Source organism: Dryobates pubescens, chromosome 10, assembly GCF_014839835.1.
Source record: "Dryobates pubescens isolate bDryPub1 chromosome 10, bDryPub1.pri, whole genome shotgun sequence".
Taxonomy (NCBI): domain Eukaryota; kingdom Metazoa; phylum Chordata; class Aves; order Piciformes; family Picidae; genus Dryobates; species Dryobates pubescens.
The window spans coordinates 17,342,437-17,358,969 of NC_071621.1; the positions used below are offsets into that span (position 1 = coordinate 17,342,437).

At 62.6% G+C, this 16,533-nt stretch overlaps 1 protein-coding gene across 1 annotated transcript in view; it reads right to left on the minus strand.

The window, feature by feature from the left end:
- The window catches only part of NUMA1 (nuclear mitotic apparatus protein 1), a 28,979-nt gene extending 15,473 nt beyond the window's left edge, over nucleotides 1-13,506 (minus strand). The window contains exons 1-9 of the mRNA XM_054164917.1: nucleotides 13,457-13,506; nucleotides 10,122-10,186; nucleotides 9,140-9,228; nucleotides 5,459-5,541; nucleotides 4,579-4,661; nucleotides 3,766-3,846; nucleotides 3,547-3,631; nucleotides 2,570-2,702; nucleotides 831-988 (exon numbers count right to left, since the gene is read on the minus strand). Coding sequence (XP_054020892.1) covers nucleotides 831-988; nucleotides 2,570-2,702; nucleotides 3,547-3,631; nucleotides 3,766-3,846; nucleotides 4,579-4,661; nucleotides 5,459-5,541; nucleotides 9,140-9,228; nucleotides 10,122-10,163 — 754 coding nt within the window. The 5' untranslated portion in view covers nucleotides 10,164-10,186; nucleotides 13,457-13,506. The remainder of the gene's footprint in view (nucleotides 1-830; nucleotides 989-2,569; nucleotides 2,703-3,546; nucleotides 3,632-3,765; nucleotides 3,847-4,578; nucleotides 4,662-5,458; nucleotides 5,542-9,139; nucleotides 9,229-10,121; nucleotides 10,187-13,456) is intronic.
- Nucleotides 13,507-16,533: the final 3,027 nt, after the last annotated feature.

Genomic DNA, 16,533 nt, shown 5'->3' on the forward strand with positions numbered 1-16,533 from the left:
ACCTATGCTCACCTGATGGCCACCTATCCTCACCTGAGCTCCTCTTTTCCACACCTGAGGTCCTCCTATCCTCACCTGGGGCCCTCTTTTCCTCACCTGAGGTCCACCTATGCTCACCTGAGGCCCTCTTTTCCTCACCTGAGGTCCACCTATGCTCACCTGAGGCCCTCTTTTCCTCACTTGGGGTCCACCTATGCTCACCTGGGGCCCTCTTTTCCTCACCTGGGGTCCACCTATGCTCACCTGAGGCCCTCTTTTCCTCATTTGGGGTCCACCTATGCTCACCTGGGACCCTCTTTTCCTCACTTGGGGTCCACCTATGCTCACCTGAGGCCCTCTTTTCCTCACTTGGGGTCCACCTATGCTCACCTGGGGCCCTCTTTTCCTCACCTGGGGTCCACCTATCCACACCTGAGGCCCTCCTTTCCACACCTGGGGTCCACCTATGCTCACCTGAGGCTCTCTTTTCCTCACCTGGGGTCCACCTATCCTCACCTGAGGTCCTCTTTTCCTCACCTGGGGTCCACCTATGCTCACCTGGGGTCCTCTTTTCCACACCTGAAGTCCACCTATGCTCACCTGAGGCCTTCTTCTCCTCACTTGAGGTCCACCTATGCTCACCTGGGGTCCTCTTTTCCTCACCTGAGGTCCACCTGTGCTCACCTGAGGTCCTCCTTTCCACACCTGAGGTTCTCCTTTCCTCACCTGAGGTCCACCAGGATGGCCCACCCCAGAGGCACAGTGGTGGTGGAGGCCTTCCACCTCCTCCCAGAATCCTGAGCTCTGAACCCCCAGAGGCCTCCACCCCAGGTGTGCCAGGAGGCACTGACCCTTCTCTGTGATCAGCTTGCGGTGCTCTGCCAGCTCCACCTCCAGCTCCTCTCGGTTCTCCCTCTCCGCTGCCAGCTGCTTCTTCAGCCTCCTCATCTGGAACTGGGGGGTCTGCATGATGTCCCCCATGGGTGAGGATGGGGGTCCAGGGAACACACTGTGGAGAAGCACAACAAAAAAGGTGCAGTCAGGGCCTTAGGAAGCCAAAGATGTGGGCACAGAGCCTTCACCACCCAGCCACAGCCACCCAGCCTCCTCTGCTGCAGCCTCAACCCCCCCAGCTCCCTCAGCTGCTCCTCACAACTTCTCCACAGCCTTCTCCTCCTTCTCCAGACCCCTCCCCAGCTTCCTTGCCCTGCCCCAGCCCTCCTTTTGCTTCTGGCAGGAAGGGTTTCAGATGTTGGGGGGCCAGGAGACATCAGGCACCACACCCAAAGGGACCTCCAGGGGCACCTGAGGAGGTCCTCAGGGGGAAAGGGTTTTTAGATGGGGATGGGACAGGGTTGGGGCCCTCATTCCAAGAAGAACATTGAGGAGCTGGAGAAGAGCCTGGAGGAGGAGGGGGATGGGGAGGAAGAGAAGGAGTTTGGGTGCTGAGCAGGAAGATTGCTCCTCTGCATCTAAAAGATGTCAGCACCTACCTCAAAAGTGTCCTCAAACCCCTTCCAGGGCACAGTGGTCCTCTCCTTCCACCCCACAGCCCTGCCACAGTGAGCTCAACTGGCTGGAGAGAAGCTCCTGAAGCTCAGCCAGCAGGGCCAGGAGCCCGAGGCTGTCAAACCAGGGACAAGGGCACCAAGGGCAAGGGCTGGGACCCACCCTCGGGGCAGAGCAAGGCCAGGAAGGCTCCAGGCTGGGGGCAGAGGGGCTGGGAAGTGCCTGGGGGGAAAGAGGCTGGAGAGGAGCCAGGGGGTGCCCAGGGGGGCAAGGAGGGCAGCAGCAGCCTGGGCAGCAGCAGCAATGGTGTGGGCAGCAGGAGCAGGGCAGGGATTGTGCCCCTGGGCTGGGCACTGGGGAGCCCACAGCTGCAAGCCTGGGGGCAGGGTTGGGATCTCCCTGCCAGGAGGACCTTGAGGGCTGGGGCAGGGCCAGAGAAGGGCAAGGAAGCTGGGGAGGGGTCTGGGGAAGGAGGAGAAGGCTGTGGAGAAGTTGTGAGGAGCAGCTGAGGGAGCTGGGGGGGTTGAGGCTGCAGCAGAGGAGGCTGAGGGGAGACCTTGTGGCTCTCTGCAGCTCCCTGAGAGCAGCTTGCAGCCAGCTGGGGCTCAAGGGCTGCTCCTGAGGGCTGGGCCAAGAGGAGATGGCCTCAGGTTGTGGCAGGGAGGTTGAGCTTGGCCCTGAGGAGCAATTGGTGCCCCTTGAGGGGTGCCCAGGCCTGTGGCAGGCTGCCCAGGGCAGTGGTGGAGTGCCCATGGCTGGAGGGGTTGGGAAGCTGTGGTGCTGAGGACCCTGGGGTGGTGGTGCTGGGGCCATGCTTAACCTTCATCACCTTCAAGCTCTCTCCCAACTAAGAATGCTCTGCAGGAGACTCCTGCAGCTGCTCTGGGAAGCCCTTGTGCACTTTGGGCTGGCACAAGGTGGGCTTCCAGGAGGCAGCTCCTCACCCTCACCCCACCACCACATACCCCCCAGGCCAAGCCTACACCACAGCACCCAGAAGGTCTCCCTGGAGTCATCTCCAGATCCTAGAAGCCACCTGGAACGTTCCCTCCACCCAAGAGCCCATGGTTTGGAGACCTACTTGTTACTTCCAGAGGAGGAGGCAATCTTCTGGAGCTCCAGGAACCGCACCTCACGCTTCTGGGGATGGGAGAGGAGTGGAGAGTGCTCCTCAGAGCTGCTGCTGCTGCTGCTGCTGGATGAGGGCAAGGAGGCTGCACAAGACAAGAAGGAGGCTGTGAGCTCCACCTGAAGACCAGAAGGGTCTCAAAATAGACCCCAAGAAATTCCAACAGGGATGGAGGACCCCAGCCAGAGAAAACTCCAGAGGTTGTGTTCCAACCCTTGTCCTTCAAGCTCCTCAAGCTCCTGCCGCCAACATTCCACAGCCAACTCGACCCTGGCAGGGGCCAGCCCAGCCCTGGGAGCAGCCAGCTCAGCCCTGGGAGCAGCCAGCCCTCAAGGTCCTCTGGGAAACCTGGCTGGGATGGTGACAAGTGGGAAGAGCCTGGGCCCCTCTCTGCCAGGAGGACACTGAGGGCTGGGGCAGGAACAGAGCAGGGCAAGGAAGCTGGGGAGGGGTCTGGGGAAGGAGGAGAAGGCTGTGGAGAAGTTGTGAGGAGCAGCTGAGGGAGCTGGGGGGGTTGAGGCTGCAGCAGAGGAGGCTGAGGGGAGACCTTGTGGCTCTCTGCAGCTCCCTGAGAGCAGCTTGCAGCCAGCTGGGGCTCAAGGGCTGCTCCTGAGGGCTGGGCAAGAGGAGCTGGCCTCAGGTTGAGCTTGGCCCTGAGGAGCAATTGGTGCCCCTTGAGGGGTGCCCAGGCCTGTGGCAGGCTGCCCAGGGCAGGGGTGGAGTGCCCATAGCTGGAGGGGCTTGGAAGCTGTGGAGCTGTGGTGCTGAGGGCCATGGGGTGGGGGTGCTGGGGCCACACTTGGCTTCCATCATCTCCAATCTCTCCTCCAACCCAGCCCATACCACGCTTCCAGGACCTGCTGCACCTCCACTGGGCCTCACCCCCTTGGGGACTCCATCTGGCCCCACAAGCAGAGCTTGGTCCTCACCTTTCTTCTGCAGGAATGTCTCCAGGTTCTCGTTGAGGTTCTCCTCATTGTCCAACACGAACCTGAGGATGGCTGCCAGCTCCACCTGCAGCACACCAGGAGCAAGCAGAGGACCTTTCATTGCCCACCCCCCAAAGGTCCCCCTGCCCCACCCAGGGGTCACCACTGCTTCCCACCACAACCCTTCCAACCCCCAGGTGGGACCCCAAAAGGCATCACCTGGGTCTTGTAGTCGAACTCATTCCAGTCCCCAGGGTTCTTGCAGCTCATGGAGGTGTGGTAGAGGAGCAGCACAGCCACCTGCAAGGAGCTTAAGGGTCACCAACCCCAGGAGGGCCACCAGGGATGGCTGGGGACAAAGCCAAGGTGGCCAAGAAGATCAAAGGCCTCCAGTGGGGGGCATGAAGAGTGACCAACAGCAGGTCAAGGGAGGTTCTGCTGCCCCTCTGCTCTGAGCAGCAGCTGATTTGTGCCCCTGAGCTTCTCCTCCTGGGCACCTCTTTGGGGCAGGTTGCAGAGGGCTGAGGGGAAGCTGCAGGTTTGCAGCCCAGAACCCCCCTGAGCAGCACAGCTGAGGGGAGAGCAGCTGCCAGGAGAAGGAGCTGGGGGTGCTGGGTGGGCACAAGCAGCTGCCCAGCAGCCAGCAAGGTGCCCTGGGGGAAGCCAAAGGTGTCCTGGGGGGCATGGAGCAGAGTGTGGGCAGCAGCAAGGGCAGGGAGGTTCTGCTGCCCCTCTGCTCTGCCCTGGGGAGGCCACAGCTGCAGGGCTGGGGGGCAAGGGGCTGGGGCTGGCATCTGCTGAGTAGTGCCCAGGGCTCAAGGGGCAGCAAGTGGCAGCCAGGAGGTGCCAGCAGGAGCAACTTGTTTGGGGTGAGGCTGCTGGAGAGGCCTGGAGCAGGCTGCCCAGAGAGGCTGTGGAGAGCTTCCAAACCTCCCCCCTGGTGCCATGGTGCCCCTGGGCAAGCTGCTGGGGGTGCCCCTGGCCTGGGTGGGCTCCAGAGGTCCCTTCCCACTACCCCATCCCCAGGGTTACCTTAGCCAGCTCCAGCTCCTCCCCCTCCAGCAGTCTCTGTGGTGCCACCAGGTCCTCTGCAGCCACTTTGTGCTTGCAGTGCTCTGCCAAGGGGAAGCTGGAGTCACCTCCAGGGCTGGTGGCCAAGCCTGGAGGGGACCTTCTTGGGGTCTGGGGTCACCAGGGGGAGGTAAACCCCAAGGAGAAAGGGGCAGAGAAGAGCTTGAGACTCTGGAGATGGCCTCCCAGAGCTCTGCCATTGGAGCTTCTCTTCCCTTTCCTTGGCTCCCAACCTCCCCACCTTCACCCCCAGCACCTCCTTAGTCCCTCAGCTCCTCCTCCACCACCACTCCACAGCACCTCCCACCTCCAGCAGCTGGGATCAGAGGTGGGCTCTGATGTCCCTCCCCTTCCAGTGAAACCCACCAAGGCTGCAGGAACCTTCCCTGCCCTCCCCCTTCCCAGGATCCCTGATGGGCTTTGAGCCTTCTTCTCCAGGCCCTTCCTCTCCTCCTTCTCTAGACCCTTCCCCTCTTCCTCCTCCAGACCCTTCCCCTCCTCCTTCAGTCTCTTCCTCCTCCAGACCCTTCCCTTCCTCCTCCAGACCCTTCCCCATCTTTGTTGACCTCCTCTGGCCAAGACCCAACCGACCTCACCAGGGCTCAAGGGCAGGAACCAGGTGAGGAAGGTCCCTGATGGTGCCAACCCCCCAGGACTTCCTGGGTCCACCTCCTGGACCTCCTCTGCACCAAGCCTGGGCTCCAGTCAGGCCTTCCATCAGGAATCTTTCCTATCCCCCATCCCTGACTGCCCCTCCCCAAGCTGAGGAGGGAAGGAGAGGCCTGAAGCCCCCCAGGGCAGAGCCTCCACTGCTTGAGGGCCCCCAAGGAGCAGCTCTTACTCTGCAGGAAGCCACAGATGAAGGAGATCCTCTCTGGAAGCTGCTGCTGCTCCAAGGTGGCCTCCTCTTCCTCGCTCCTGTGGCTGGAAGAAGAGCAGGGAAGGTGAGGATGATGATGGTGAGCGTCAAAGCTTCGTTAAGGGAAAACAGAGCGGGGACAACACAGCTTGGTGAGGGAGAACTTGGCTTGGGACAACCAAAGCCTGCCCCATGGCACCGTGCCAGGGTGGGTGGCAAGGCAAAAGCCAACCAGACCACGGCCAAGACCCAACCAGACCCTCAAGTCCTTGCTCTTTCCAGACCTTGCCCTTCCTCAACACTGCTCCTTAGGTCCTTGCTCTTCCTCAACACCTTGCTCCTCCTAGACCCTTCCTCTTCCTCAAGTCCTCACCCTCCCTCAACCTTGCTCTTCAACCCCTTCTTCCTCCTCTGCCTCCCTCTTCCCCAACCCCTTCCTCCTCCTCTGCCTCCCTCTTCCCCAACCCCTTCCTCCTCCTCTGCCTCCCTCTCCCCCGACCCCTTCCTCCTTCTCTGCCTCCCTCTTCCCCGACCCCTTCCTCCTCCTCTGCCTCCCTCTTCCCCGACCCCTTCCTCCTCCTCCACCTCCCTCTTCCCCCCCGACCCCTTCCTCCTCCTCCTCTGCCTCCCTCCCCCCCCGACCCCTTCCTCCTCCTCTGCCTCCCTCCCCCCCCGACCCCTTCCTCCTCCTCTGCCTCCCTCCCCCCCCGACCCCTTCCTCCTCCTCTGCCTCCCTCCCCCCCCGACCCCTTCCTCCTCCTCTGCCTCCCTCCCCCCAACCCCTTCCTCCTCCTCTGCCTCCCTCCCCCCCAACCCCTTCCTCCTCCTCTGCCTCCCTCTTCCCCAACCCCTTCCTCCTCCTCTGCCTCCCTCCCCCCCGACCCCTTCCTCCTCCTCTGCCTCCCTCTTCCCCAACCCCTTCCTCCTCCTCTGCCTCCCTCCCCCCAACCCCTTCCTCCTCCTCTGCCCCCCCCCCCCCCCGACCCCTTCCTCCTCCTCTGCCTCCCTCTTCCCCAACCCCTTCCTCCTCCTCTGCCTCCCTCCCCCAACCCCTTCCTCCTCCTCTGCCTCCCTCTTCCCCCCCGACCCCTTCCTCCTCCTCTGCCTCCCTCTTCCCCCCCGACCCCTTCCTCCTCCTCTGCCTCCCTCTTCCCCCCCGACCCCTTCCTCCTCCTCTGCCTCCCTCTTCCCCGACCCCTTCCTCCTCCTCTGCCTCCCTCTCCCCCGACCCCTTCCTCCTCCTCTGCCTCCCTCTTCCCCGACCCCTTCCTCCTCCTCTGCCTCCCTCTTCCCCGACCCCTTCCTCCTCCTCTGCCTCCCTCTCCCCCAACCCCTTCCTCCTCCTCTGCCTCCCTCTTCCCCAACCCCTTCCTCCTCCTCTGCCTCCCTCTTCCCCAACCCCTTCCTCCTCCTCTGCCTCCCTCTCCCCCAACCCCTTCCTCCTCCTCTGCCTCCCTCCCCCCCAACCCCTTCCCCTCCTCCTCTGCCTCCCTCCCCCCCGACCCCTTCCTCCTCCTCTGCCTCCCTCTTCCCCGACCCCTTCCTCCTCCTCTGCCTCCCTCCCCCCCGACCCCTTCCTCCTCCTCTGCCTCCCTCTTCCCCGACCCCTTCCTCCTCCTCTGCCTCCCTCTCCCCCAACCCCTTCCTCCTCCTCTGCCTCCCTCTTCCCCAACCCCTTCCTCCTCCTCTGCCTCCCTCTCCCCCAACCCCTTCCTCCTCCTCTGCCTCCCTCTCCCCCCACCCCTTCCTCCTCCTCTGCCTCCCTCTCCCCCAACCCCTTCCTCCTCCTCTGCCTCCCTCCCCCCCAACCCCTTCCCCTCCTCCTCTGCCTCCCTCCCCCCCGACCCCTTCCTCCTCCTCTGCCTCCCTCCCCCCCGACCCCTTCCTCCTCCTCTGCCTCCCTCCCCCCCGACCCCTTCCTCCTCCTCTGCCTCCCTCTTCCCCGACCCCTTCCTCCTCCTCTGCCTCCCTCTCCCCCAACCCCTTCCTCCTCCTCTGCCTCCCTCTTCCCCAACCCCTTCCTCCTCCTCTGCCTCCCTCTTCCCCAACCCCTTCCTCCTCCTCTGCCTCCCTCCCCCCCAACCCCTTCCCCTCCTCCTCTGCCTCCCTCCCCCCCCGACCCCTTCCTCCTCCTCTGCCTCCCTCCCCCCCGACCCCTTCCTCCTCCTCTGCCTCCCTCTTCCCCGACCCCTTCCTCCTCCTCTGCCTCCCTCCCCCCCCGACCCCTTCCTCCTCCTCTGCCTCCCTCTTCCCCGACCCCTTCCTCCTCCTCTGCCTCCCTCTCCCCCAACCCCTTCCTCTCCCTCCTCAGCCCCAAGCTCAATCCCTTGCCAGCCCCACTACACTTTTGGTTATCCCCAGGGTGCCAAACTTGGGGGGGGTGGGGGGGGGGGTGGGGTGTTGGGGGGGCTTCCAAGCAGGAATCCTTAGGGATTTGCCAGCCTGCTGCTGGGAGCTGCCCCCCTGCCCCAGCACCACTTGATCCCAGTTGATCCCAGTTAATCCCAGCTGCAGAGCTGGGAGAAGATTAAGCAGCTCCTGATTAAATATAGCCCTGGGGAGAGGGAGGGAGGGGAGAGGCAGCTCCTTCCTCCCCATTCTCCTTCATCATCCTCCTCCTCATCATCATCAGGGGTTAATTGGAGCAGAAAGGCTCCCACAGAGCTCCTACCAGAAAGGTTTGGAGGCCACAGCCCAGTAGCAGCCCTCACAACTTCCCAGTTTGCCTCCCACCCCTCCCAGTTTGTTCCACTCCCCTCCAAGTCTCCCACACCCCCCTCCCTCTTTGCCTCCCCCCTCCCAGTCTGCCCCATCCCCCTCCCTTCCCAGTGCCTCCTATTGGAGTCATTGCTCCCAGTTCAGCTCCTGGATCACACTGGGAAGCAGGATGAGAGCTTCCAGAGGCTGGGATCCTAAAGATACTTCCCAGTGCTGAGGTTCCCTCAGGATCCCAAGGCTGCAGCTCAGGAAAACTGGGAATTGCCCCTCAATATTTATGGATTCAAGCCCCAGTTCAGCTCCTGGATCACACTGGGAAGCAGGATGAGAGCTTCCAGAGGCTGGGATCTTAAGGATGCTTCCAGAGCTGATTTTTCCTCAGGATCCTGAGATGGTAGCTCAGGAAAACTGGGAATTTCTTCCATATTTATGGTACTCAAGCACCTCCCAGTTCAGCTCTGCTGCTTCCAGCACCAAGAGCAAGTTCTGGAGCCCCAAAAGCCAGAAACTCAACCACCACCACCCCAAACCCAAACAAAGTCTTCCCTGGGTGGCTCCAGAGCTCAAATCTCCTCCCAAGAAGCTCAAGAGAGCTTCTTTGTGAGCCTGAGCTGCTTGTATTCCATCCTCTGCTGATGGATGGAGATGTCCAAGAGGTTCCTCCACCCATCTCAAGTGGATTCTGCTTGTAAACAGCTTCATTTGCTCCTAACTGAGCTGGTCTGGCAAAAGTTAATGCTGGGGGGAAACTTCAACCCACCACAGAGGGAACTGGTTTGGAGCTGAAGCATCAAAGCATCAGAGGAGGAGGATCTTAAGATCTCCCTTCCCAGCCCTGCCTGGAGAAGGCCTCTTGGAGAGGTTGGTGGAAGTAGCCCAGAGGATCTTCAGCTTCCTCACTCCAGGTTGGGTGGTTTGAAGGGCTCCCAACTTGCCCACACTCACATTTTGTTGATGATCCTGATGAAGACTTTGCAGTCTTGGAGCTGGGAGAGGTCATGGAGGGCATCAGGACAAACATTGGTGCTGTTCACCTGGAAAGGGTGAGCCAAGAGAGGTCATCACAGCTGGCTGGGCCACCACCTCCCTGCCCAGGCCTGACAAAGGGGACAGAGAAGGCCATCTCTAGGGGTGAGAGCAAAGCCAACTCTCCCAGGCCCCACCTGCAGCAAAGATCCCTACAGCTCCACAGGCTTTGGCCACACACAGAACAGCTTGGGAAGGTGAATCCAACACCTCCCTGCTCCCCTCTCCTGCCTGCTTCCCATCCCTGCTCTAGGCTCAGCTCCAGCTCCTCTCCATCTCCAGCCTGAGCTGCTCCAGCATCTCTGGTGGCTCAAGAGGAAGGATGAGCAAAGCAAAGCTCCAACCCAGCTCTGATGGCTCCACCAACCTGTCCCAACCACCAATCCCTCCCCTCTCCTGTCTGCTTCCCAACCCTGCTCCCCTCTCCTGTCTGCTTCCCAACCCTGCTCCCTTCTCCTGTCTGCTTCCCAACCCTGCTCCCTTCTCCTGTCTGCTTCCCAACCCTGCTCCCTTCTCCTGTCTGCTTCCCAACCCTGCTCCCCTCTCCTGTCTGCTTCCCAACCCTGCTCCCCTCTCCTGTCTGCTTCCCAACCCTGCTCCCTTCTCCTGTCTGCTTCCCAACCCTGCTCCCCTCTCCTGTCTGCTTCCCAACCCTGCTCTAGGCTCAGCTCCAGCTCCTTTCTTTCTCCATCCTGAGCTGCTCCACCATCTCTGGTGGCTCGAGAGGAAGGATGAGCAAAACAAAGCCCCAAACTAGCCCTGATGACTCCATAAACCTGTCCCAACCACCAGCCCCTCCCCCTTTGCCCATGCCCAAGGTGCTGGTGGCACCTCCTGGAGCAGAAGATCCCCAAGGAGGAGCAAACTGTGGTGGAGGAGGAGGAGGACAAAGAGGCTTTACCCAAGCGAGGAGAGCAGAGGCCCTGGCGCCGTGGAGAGGCATCGTGGGGGTGAGGCTGCCCGGACCTGGAGAGGTCAACAAGAGGGGGAGGAGAACAAAACCCAATTAAGGCCAAGCCTTAATTACATTAATTACACCTCTTAGATGTCCAGCCAGGCAGGATCTACCCTTCCTGTGCTGCTGAGGAGCACCCAGGATCCTGCTTCTCAACACTGGAACCACCCCAACCACCACCCTTGGGAGTCAGGATGAAGGCTGAAGGGTCAACATCTGCTGAGGTTCCTCAGCACCTCCTCCTCAGCCCCAAACTTCTCTGAAGGTCCTTTGAAGACCTTGCAGGGCCAGCAGAGCCCTTGGCCAAGCTTGGTTTCAGCTCCCCCCAGCCCAAGGAGGAGGGCAATGTGCCATCAAGTGCTGTCAGTGATGGCACCACTGAGGATCTTGCCCTGCTGGGGGTCACCAGGAATGGCCCAAGGGCTTCTTCTCCAGGGGGTTTAGCTGTCTGGCACAGGCTGGAGGGCAAAAGAGCCCTGATTTGGGCACCCAGTAGACAGACTGCTGGCACCTAGGGCAGGGCTGGCACCTAGGAGTGGTGGGAGAACTGGGATTGGTGGTGGCACCACCAGCAGCAGCTTAAGAGAAGGGCTCCAAGGACCAAAACCCATCATGCCCAGGGCTGCCATGGTGGTCCCATGGGATGGGCAAGAGATTCCCCCCTCCAACACCCCCCCCCAACCAGTGCCAAGGGGAAACTGGGAGCAATGGTAACCAAGCACCCAAACTGGGCAGCCCCAACTGGTTCCTGCTGAGAGCCTGCTGGGAGACCACCAGCTGGCAGAGCTTGGCACGGGGGTGGATCAGCCAGGGGCAACCCCCAGACTGGCAGGATGGGAGTTGGGGCTCCCAAATGCCACCAGCCTTGGCTGCTGGGATTCTTGGAGGAGGGGATGAGCTCTCTGTCCCCCCAAGTCAGAAGCCTGTTGTGGGGAGCTGCAAGGAGCCTGCAAAGGAGCCCAGCCAAGGAGGTGGTGCCCAAGCCACTGGAGCAGTGCCAGCTGCCACCAGTGCTAAGCACAACCACCAGTGGCCAGGGACAGAGAAGAGGAACCCACACCCCCCCGCAAGGCTTTACCAGGCAGGGCCAAGCTACTCTGCTGTCCCCAGCACTGCCAGGTCCCCTCCAGAGTGACCTTTGCCTCCTCACTGCCTGTCCCCAGAACCACCCTGGGAGAACTGGGGAGAGGCAGGAACCAACCAGGGCCAAAAATCACCTGGGTGAGAGGGAGAAAGAGGAAGAGAAGGGGGGGGGGGGGAGGGGGAAGTTCAGCTCCTGGCAACTTGAGCCCTGCTCTGCCCACGATCTGCAGCCATCCCCAGGAGCAGACCCAGGGCTCCTGCCACCTCCAGGAGGCCAAACTGGGAAGGCTTCTCCCAATCAGTTTGGCTCCAAACCAAGTTTGGCAGCGGCACAAAAAGCCTCTTGGGTGCCCAAGGCTGCAGCACAGCCTGGCCAGGACCTCTCCTCTTCCACTTCCCTGAAGGGGAAAAGAAAATCTGTGGAAGGTGCCAGGCTGCCAAGCTGGCTCTGGGGCTGTACTGGTGCCCAGTAAGCAACTGGGATGGGCAAGAGCTGCCCAGTGCTGCCCCACTGCCTTCAGAGATGGGAAGAGGCTGGAGGTGGGGAGGAGGAAGGATTCGGCGCAGCGACAGCAGGGCCAGGAAGGGGTTTGCCAACCACATTCCCGGGATGCAGAGGAGCTGGGGAGGATCCAGTGGGATAAACCAGGGGGGTGACAACCCGTGGGGACAACCCCAGGTGGAAAATTGTCCCCTCCCTGCTTTCTGACACCCCCCCAAGCACCCAATCCAGGTCAAAACACCACAGCCACACACTCCGGGTCCAAACACGACGTTATCCAGCACAGAGGGACCAGGAAGGCTTTTCCAATCACATTCCTGGGATGCAGAGGAGCTGGGGAGGATCCAGAGGGACAAACCAGGATAGGGACAACCCTTGGGGACAACCCCAGGTGGAAAATTGTCCCCTCCCTGCTTTCCAACCCCTCCTCAAGCAACCATCAACCCCACCACAGCCACACTCTCTGGGTCCAAACACAACGTTATCCAGCACAGAGGGACCAGGAAGGCTTTTCCAATCACATTCCTGGGATGCAGAGGAGCTGGGGAGGATCCAGAGGGACAAACCAGGATGGGGACAACCCTTGGGGACAACCCCAGGTGGAAAATTGTCCCCTCCCCGCTTTCCAACCCCCCCTCCAAGCACCCATCAACCCCACCACAGCCACACGCTCCAGATCCAAACACGACGCTATCCAGCACAGAGGGACCAGGAAGGCTTTTCTAACCACATTCCCGGGATGCAGAGGAGCTGGGGAGGATCCAGAGGGATAAAGCAGGGGGGGAGAGGGAGGGGGGGGCAACCCCAGGTGGAAAACTGTCCCCTCCCTGCTTTCCAACCCTCCCCAAACCCCCGCCACAGCTGCCCGCTCCGGCTCAAAACATGACGTTGTCCAGCACGGAGGGACCAGGAAGGGTTTCCCAACCACACTCCCGGGATGCAGAGGAGCTGGGGAGGCTCCAGATGACAAATCAGGGGGGTGACAACCCGAGGGGACAACCCCAAGTGGAATATTGTCCCCTCGCTGCTTTCCACCCCCCCCCCACCTCCAGCCGCCCGCTGCGGGTCCAAACGCGACGTTATCCAGCACGGAGGGGACAGGAAAGGTTTTCCAACCACATTCCCGGGATGCAGAGGAGCTGGGAAAGATCCAGAGGGGCAAACCGGGGGGGGGGGGGACGGGGGACAACCCGAGGGGGCAAACTCTGATGGAAAATTGTCCCCTGGCTGCTTTCCAACCCCCCCCTCCAGCCGCCCGCTGCGGGTCAAAACACGACGTTACGCAACCTGCCATAGGGACGCATCGGTGACCGACCCCCCCCCCCACCCCGGGGGGGAGAAAAACTATCCTGGAGAGGGAGGGAAACTCAAAAGCCTTCCAAAAAAGAATCCCCCAGGCAAGCGGGGGAGACCCCTGGACCCGCTCCCCGAAGAAACAAGGCGGGGGAGGAAGGCTGCGGGGGTGTCCCGGCCGCCACCGCCACCCCGCAGCTCCCGGATGTTGGCGAAGCTGAGTTGAGCTTCCCGCTGGGATCTGGGGCTCTAGGGGTAAGGATTTTTGAGGCGGGGGGGGGGGGAAGATGTTGCTAGGGATGGAAAGCAGAGTTTTGCCTGCCCCCTACCCCTTCCTCTTCCTCCCGAGCCCTGCTGGAAGCGAACAAGGCAGAAGGAGTAAAAGCTTTGTCGGGAGCCTTACCGGGAGCGCGCAGCCAGCTTTAATCCGCCATGCAAAAGGGGGGGGGGGGGGGGGGGGGAGAGAAGGGGGAGGCCGGCAGCCGGAGGGGGTCGGGGATGGGGGGGGGTGGGGGGCAAGGGAATTTCGGGGGGGAAAGGGTTGAGGGGAATTGGGGGAGGGGGGTAGGGATGGGGGAGGTTGGAAGCCGCAGGCCCAACGCACAAAAGAAAAGTTGTTGGGTTTGCCTCGCTTGGGGTTGGCAGGAGATGGTTTCCCTTTTCCCCTCCCTCTCCCCCCCCCCTCGCCGCCTCCTCTCCCTCCCCCTTCCACCCCCCCCCTCTCCCGCCTTCCCTTTCCTGGCTCCGGGCCACCCCCCAGCCCCGCGTCACGTTAAAGGGACCGCGGCACAGCCACGGGGAAGCTGCCGCCGAGAGGGGGAGGAACGGAGGACGGCAAAGAGAGAGCGGCGCTGGCTGCTGTCACTCCCAGCAAACAGCCTGGGGCACGGAGGGGCTGGCGCAGACCTGCTTCTGACCCTAGCAGGGCTTGGGGGGGGAACCCATGGGGGGGAGCTCAGCGCCCGTTCGTCTGCCTCCCGTTAAGCCAACCGGAACCGCAGCCCCGAAATTCCCTCTCGCCGGCGGGGAGCGGAGCCAAGCCGATGACCCCGAGCGGCTGCAGGACCCCTACCCGCTGTGGGCAGGGGAAACTGGCAGAGTCCTGACTGCGATCAGGGACCCTCCCCCCACCCCAGCTGCCTGCTGAGGAGGCAGCGAAGCCCCTCGGGAGCCAACCCCCGGAGGAGCTGCTGGGCAGCCCGCGGAGGCTCGGGGGTGTCCCCCGGGCACGGCGCTCACGGCGGAGAAGGGGACAGAGGTGGAAGCTCAGCAGTGAAAGGAGTGAGGTGCGCGGTCCCGGCGTGGCACCTGGAAGCTTGGGCCTGCCGTGAGTGATAAACGGAGCGGGACCGGAGCTCCCCGCGGATTATCCTACCGGATCCGAGGAACGCCGCGGGGATGAGGAGCGGCCGGTTGGGCACACGGAAGCGGGCCAGAGGGAGGTGACCCCAGCAGGCTGAGCCGCGGTGGCGGCCGGAAGGTAGCCGCGGCACGCACAGGCCTTTCCCCGGCAACGCACCCAGCCGGCTGCCGGTCCGGTACCGGGACAAGGTCTTGGATCTGATTCAGTACCGGGCCCGGAGAGTCCCCCGTGGGTGTCTGGTGTGGGGCTGTCAACCCATGGCAGAACTTGGGGGCTCCTCCGAGGGCAGCGTGGGAGAACGCTTAGCCTCACCGACACCCCCCCCGCAGACAGACCCCCGGCCACGGTTACCCCGAAACGGTGGCACCGAGGACGGACCCAGCCCCCGTCCCCCGCCTCCCCACACTCGAGGCCTAGGCCCAGGCCCCTACGGTAGGCCGAGGAACGCCAGGGCCCACTGCTGCCTTCAGCCGCGCTATCCCCGAGCCCTCCCCACTTGCCCCCGAGCCCTCCCCGGTGCCTGGGCCCTCCCCTTACCGTTACCGGGGCCGCCGCCGCCGCGATTCAAACGGCAGCGCCCGCCCCCGCCGCCTCCCCATTGGCCGGGCGCCGTCAGGTGACCGGAACAGGACTGCGAATCCCAGCGGCCCCTGCGCGCTGGGGCCGCAGCTCTCGCGAGAGCCGCGGGGCACGCCGGGAGGTGGTCGCCGGGGCGGCGGCGGAGGGCCGGGCAGAGGCGGGGCCGGGCGGGGGCAGAGGCGGGGTTCAGAGAGGGGCCTGTCAAAGTTACCGGGACACGCGTGGAGCCCTGCGGTGAGTCGGGGCAGGAGGCCCGGAGAGACGGAGGGGGGGCTGGGGAAGGGGAAGCCGCTAGGGGTAAAGGGACACGCGTGGGGCTGCGGGTCCCAGAAGGGGCTCGAGTGGTTCACAGGGGTGTAGGCCTCAAGCCCCCCAACTCCGGGTGGGGGATAGAGCAGGGAGACTGGCGAGAGGAGGAGCAAGGGACACGCGTGGGGCCACGGAGGGGGCTCCCGTAGCGGGTGTGGGTGTTACAGGGAGGGTTAAGGGGAGGGGTGTCACCTGGGGGCAAAGGGATAGGCGTGGGGATCCCAGGGGAGCTTGGGGTTGGAACCCAGGGGTGGTTGACCTCCATGGGGGCAAAGAAACGAGAGTGGGGCCATGGGGGGGTGCAGGAGGGGGCAAAGTTCAGCCCCCCCCCAGCTCCAACTTGGGATGGGGGGCACAAAAAAGGCCTTGGGGTGGTCACAGCGGGGCTGCTGGAGGGGTTCTGGGGAGAGAGGTTCCCCTAAAGGGAGGGCCAGGCTGTGGGGAGGACAACTGGGGGAGGGGAGGGTTGGGAGGGATGTAAGAGAGGGAGCAGGGAGCATTCCCTCTTCACTCCCCACTCTTCAACTTCTCTTTCTGCCCCATCAGCTCTATCCAGCAGGGACCATAACTCCCCCCAGCCCCATGGGATCCCCAAAACTGCTGATGGGGAGGGGGCTGCACAGGAAAAAGAAGGCTCCAGGTACCCTGGGGGGAGGCCACTCTCAAGTCAGAACAGACTCTGCCGAGCCTGTAGAAGCCTTCAGCAGGAGCAAGAGGTCCCAGTAAGTCCCACTAAGCAGCTGGGAAATGAGTAGGAGGGCTCCAGGGATGACTTTGGGGATCCCCCTCTTCCCCCAGAGGCCAAAGGAGACAAGCACTGGCTGAAGGTGGTTTTTATCTACTGTGGCCAAAAAGAATCATTAAAAACCAACAAAAGAAAGGTTTCAAGAGGGAAAAATGACCTGGAGGGACTGGGGTGGGGGTGGGGTGTGTGTGACAGGGTTGGGGTACAGAAGCCAGCACCCCCCACCCACCCCCCAAAAAATACCTCCCCTCCTCCTCTTGGTGTCTTGGCAAACAGTGCCAGCCCAGAGCAATGAGGAGGGAACTGGGGTGAGGTCTAAGTTGTTTGGGCCCCCCCAAAAATGATGAGGAAGGAACTGGGGTGGAGTCTGTCCAAGTTGTTGGGGCCCCCTCAAAATGATGGGGAGGGAACTGGGGTGGTGTGTGTCCATGCTCAGAGGGCCCCCCCCCCCCCAAAATGATGAGCAGGGCACTGGGGTGGAGTC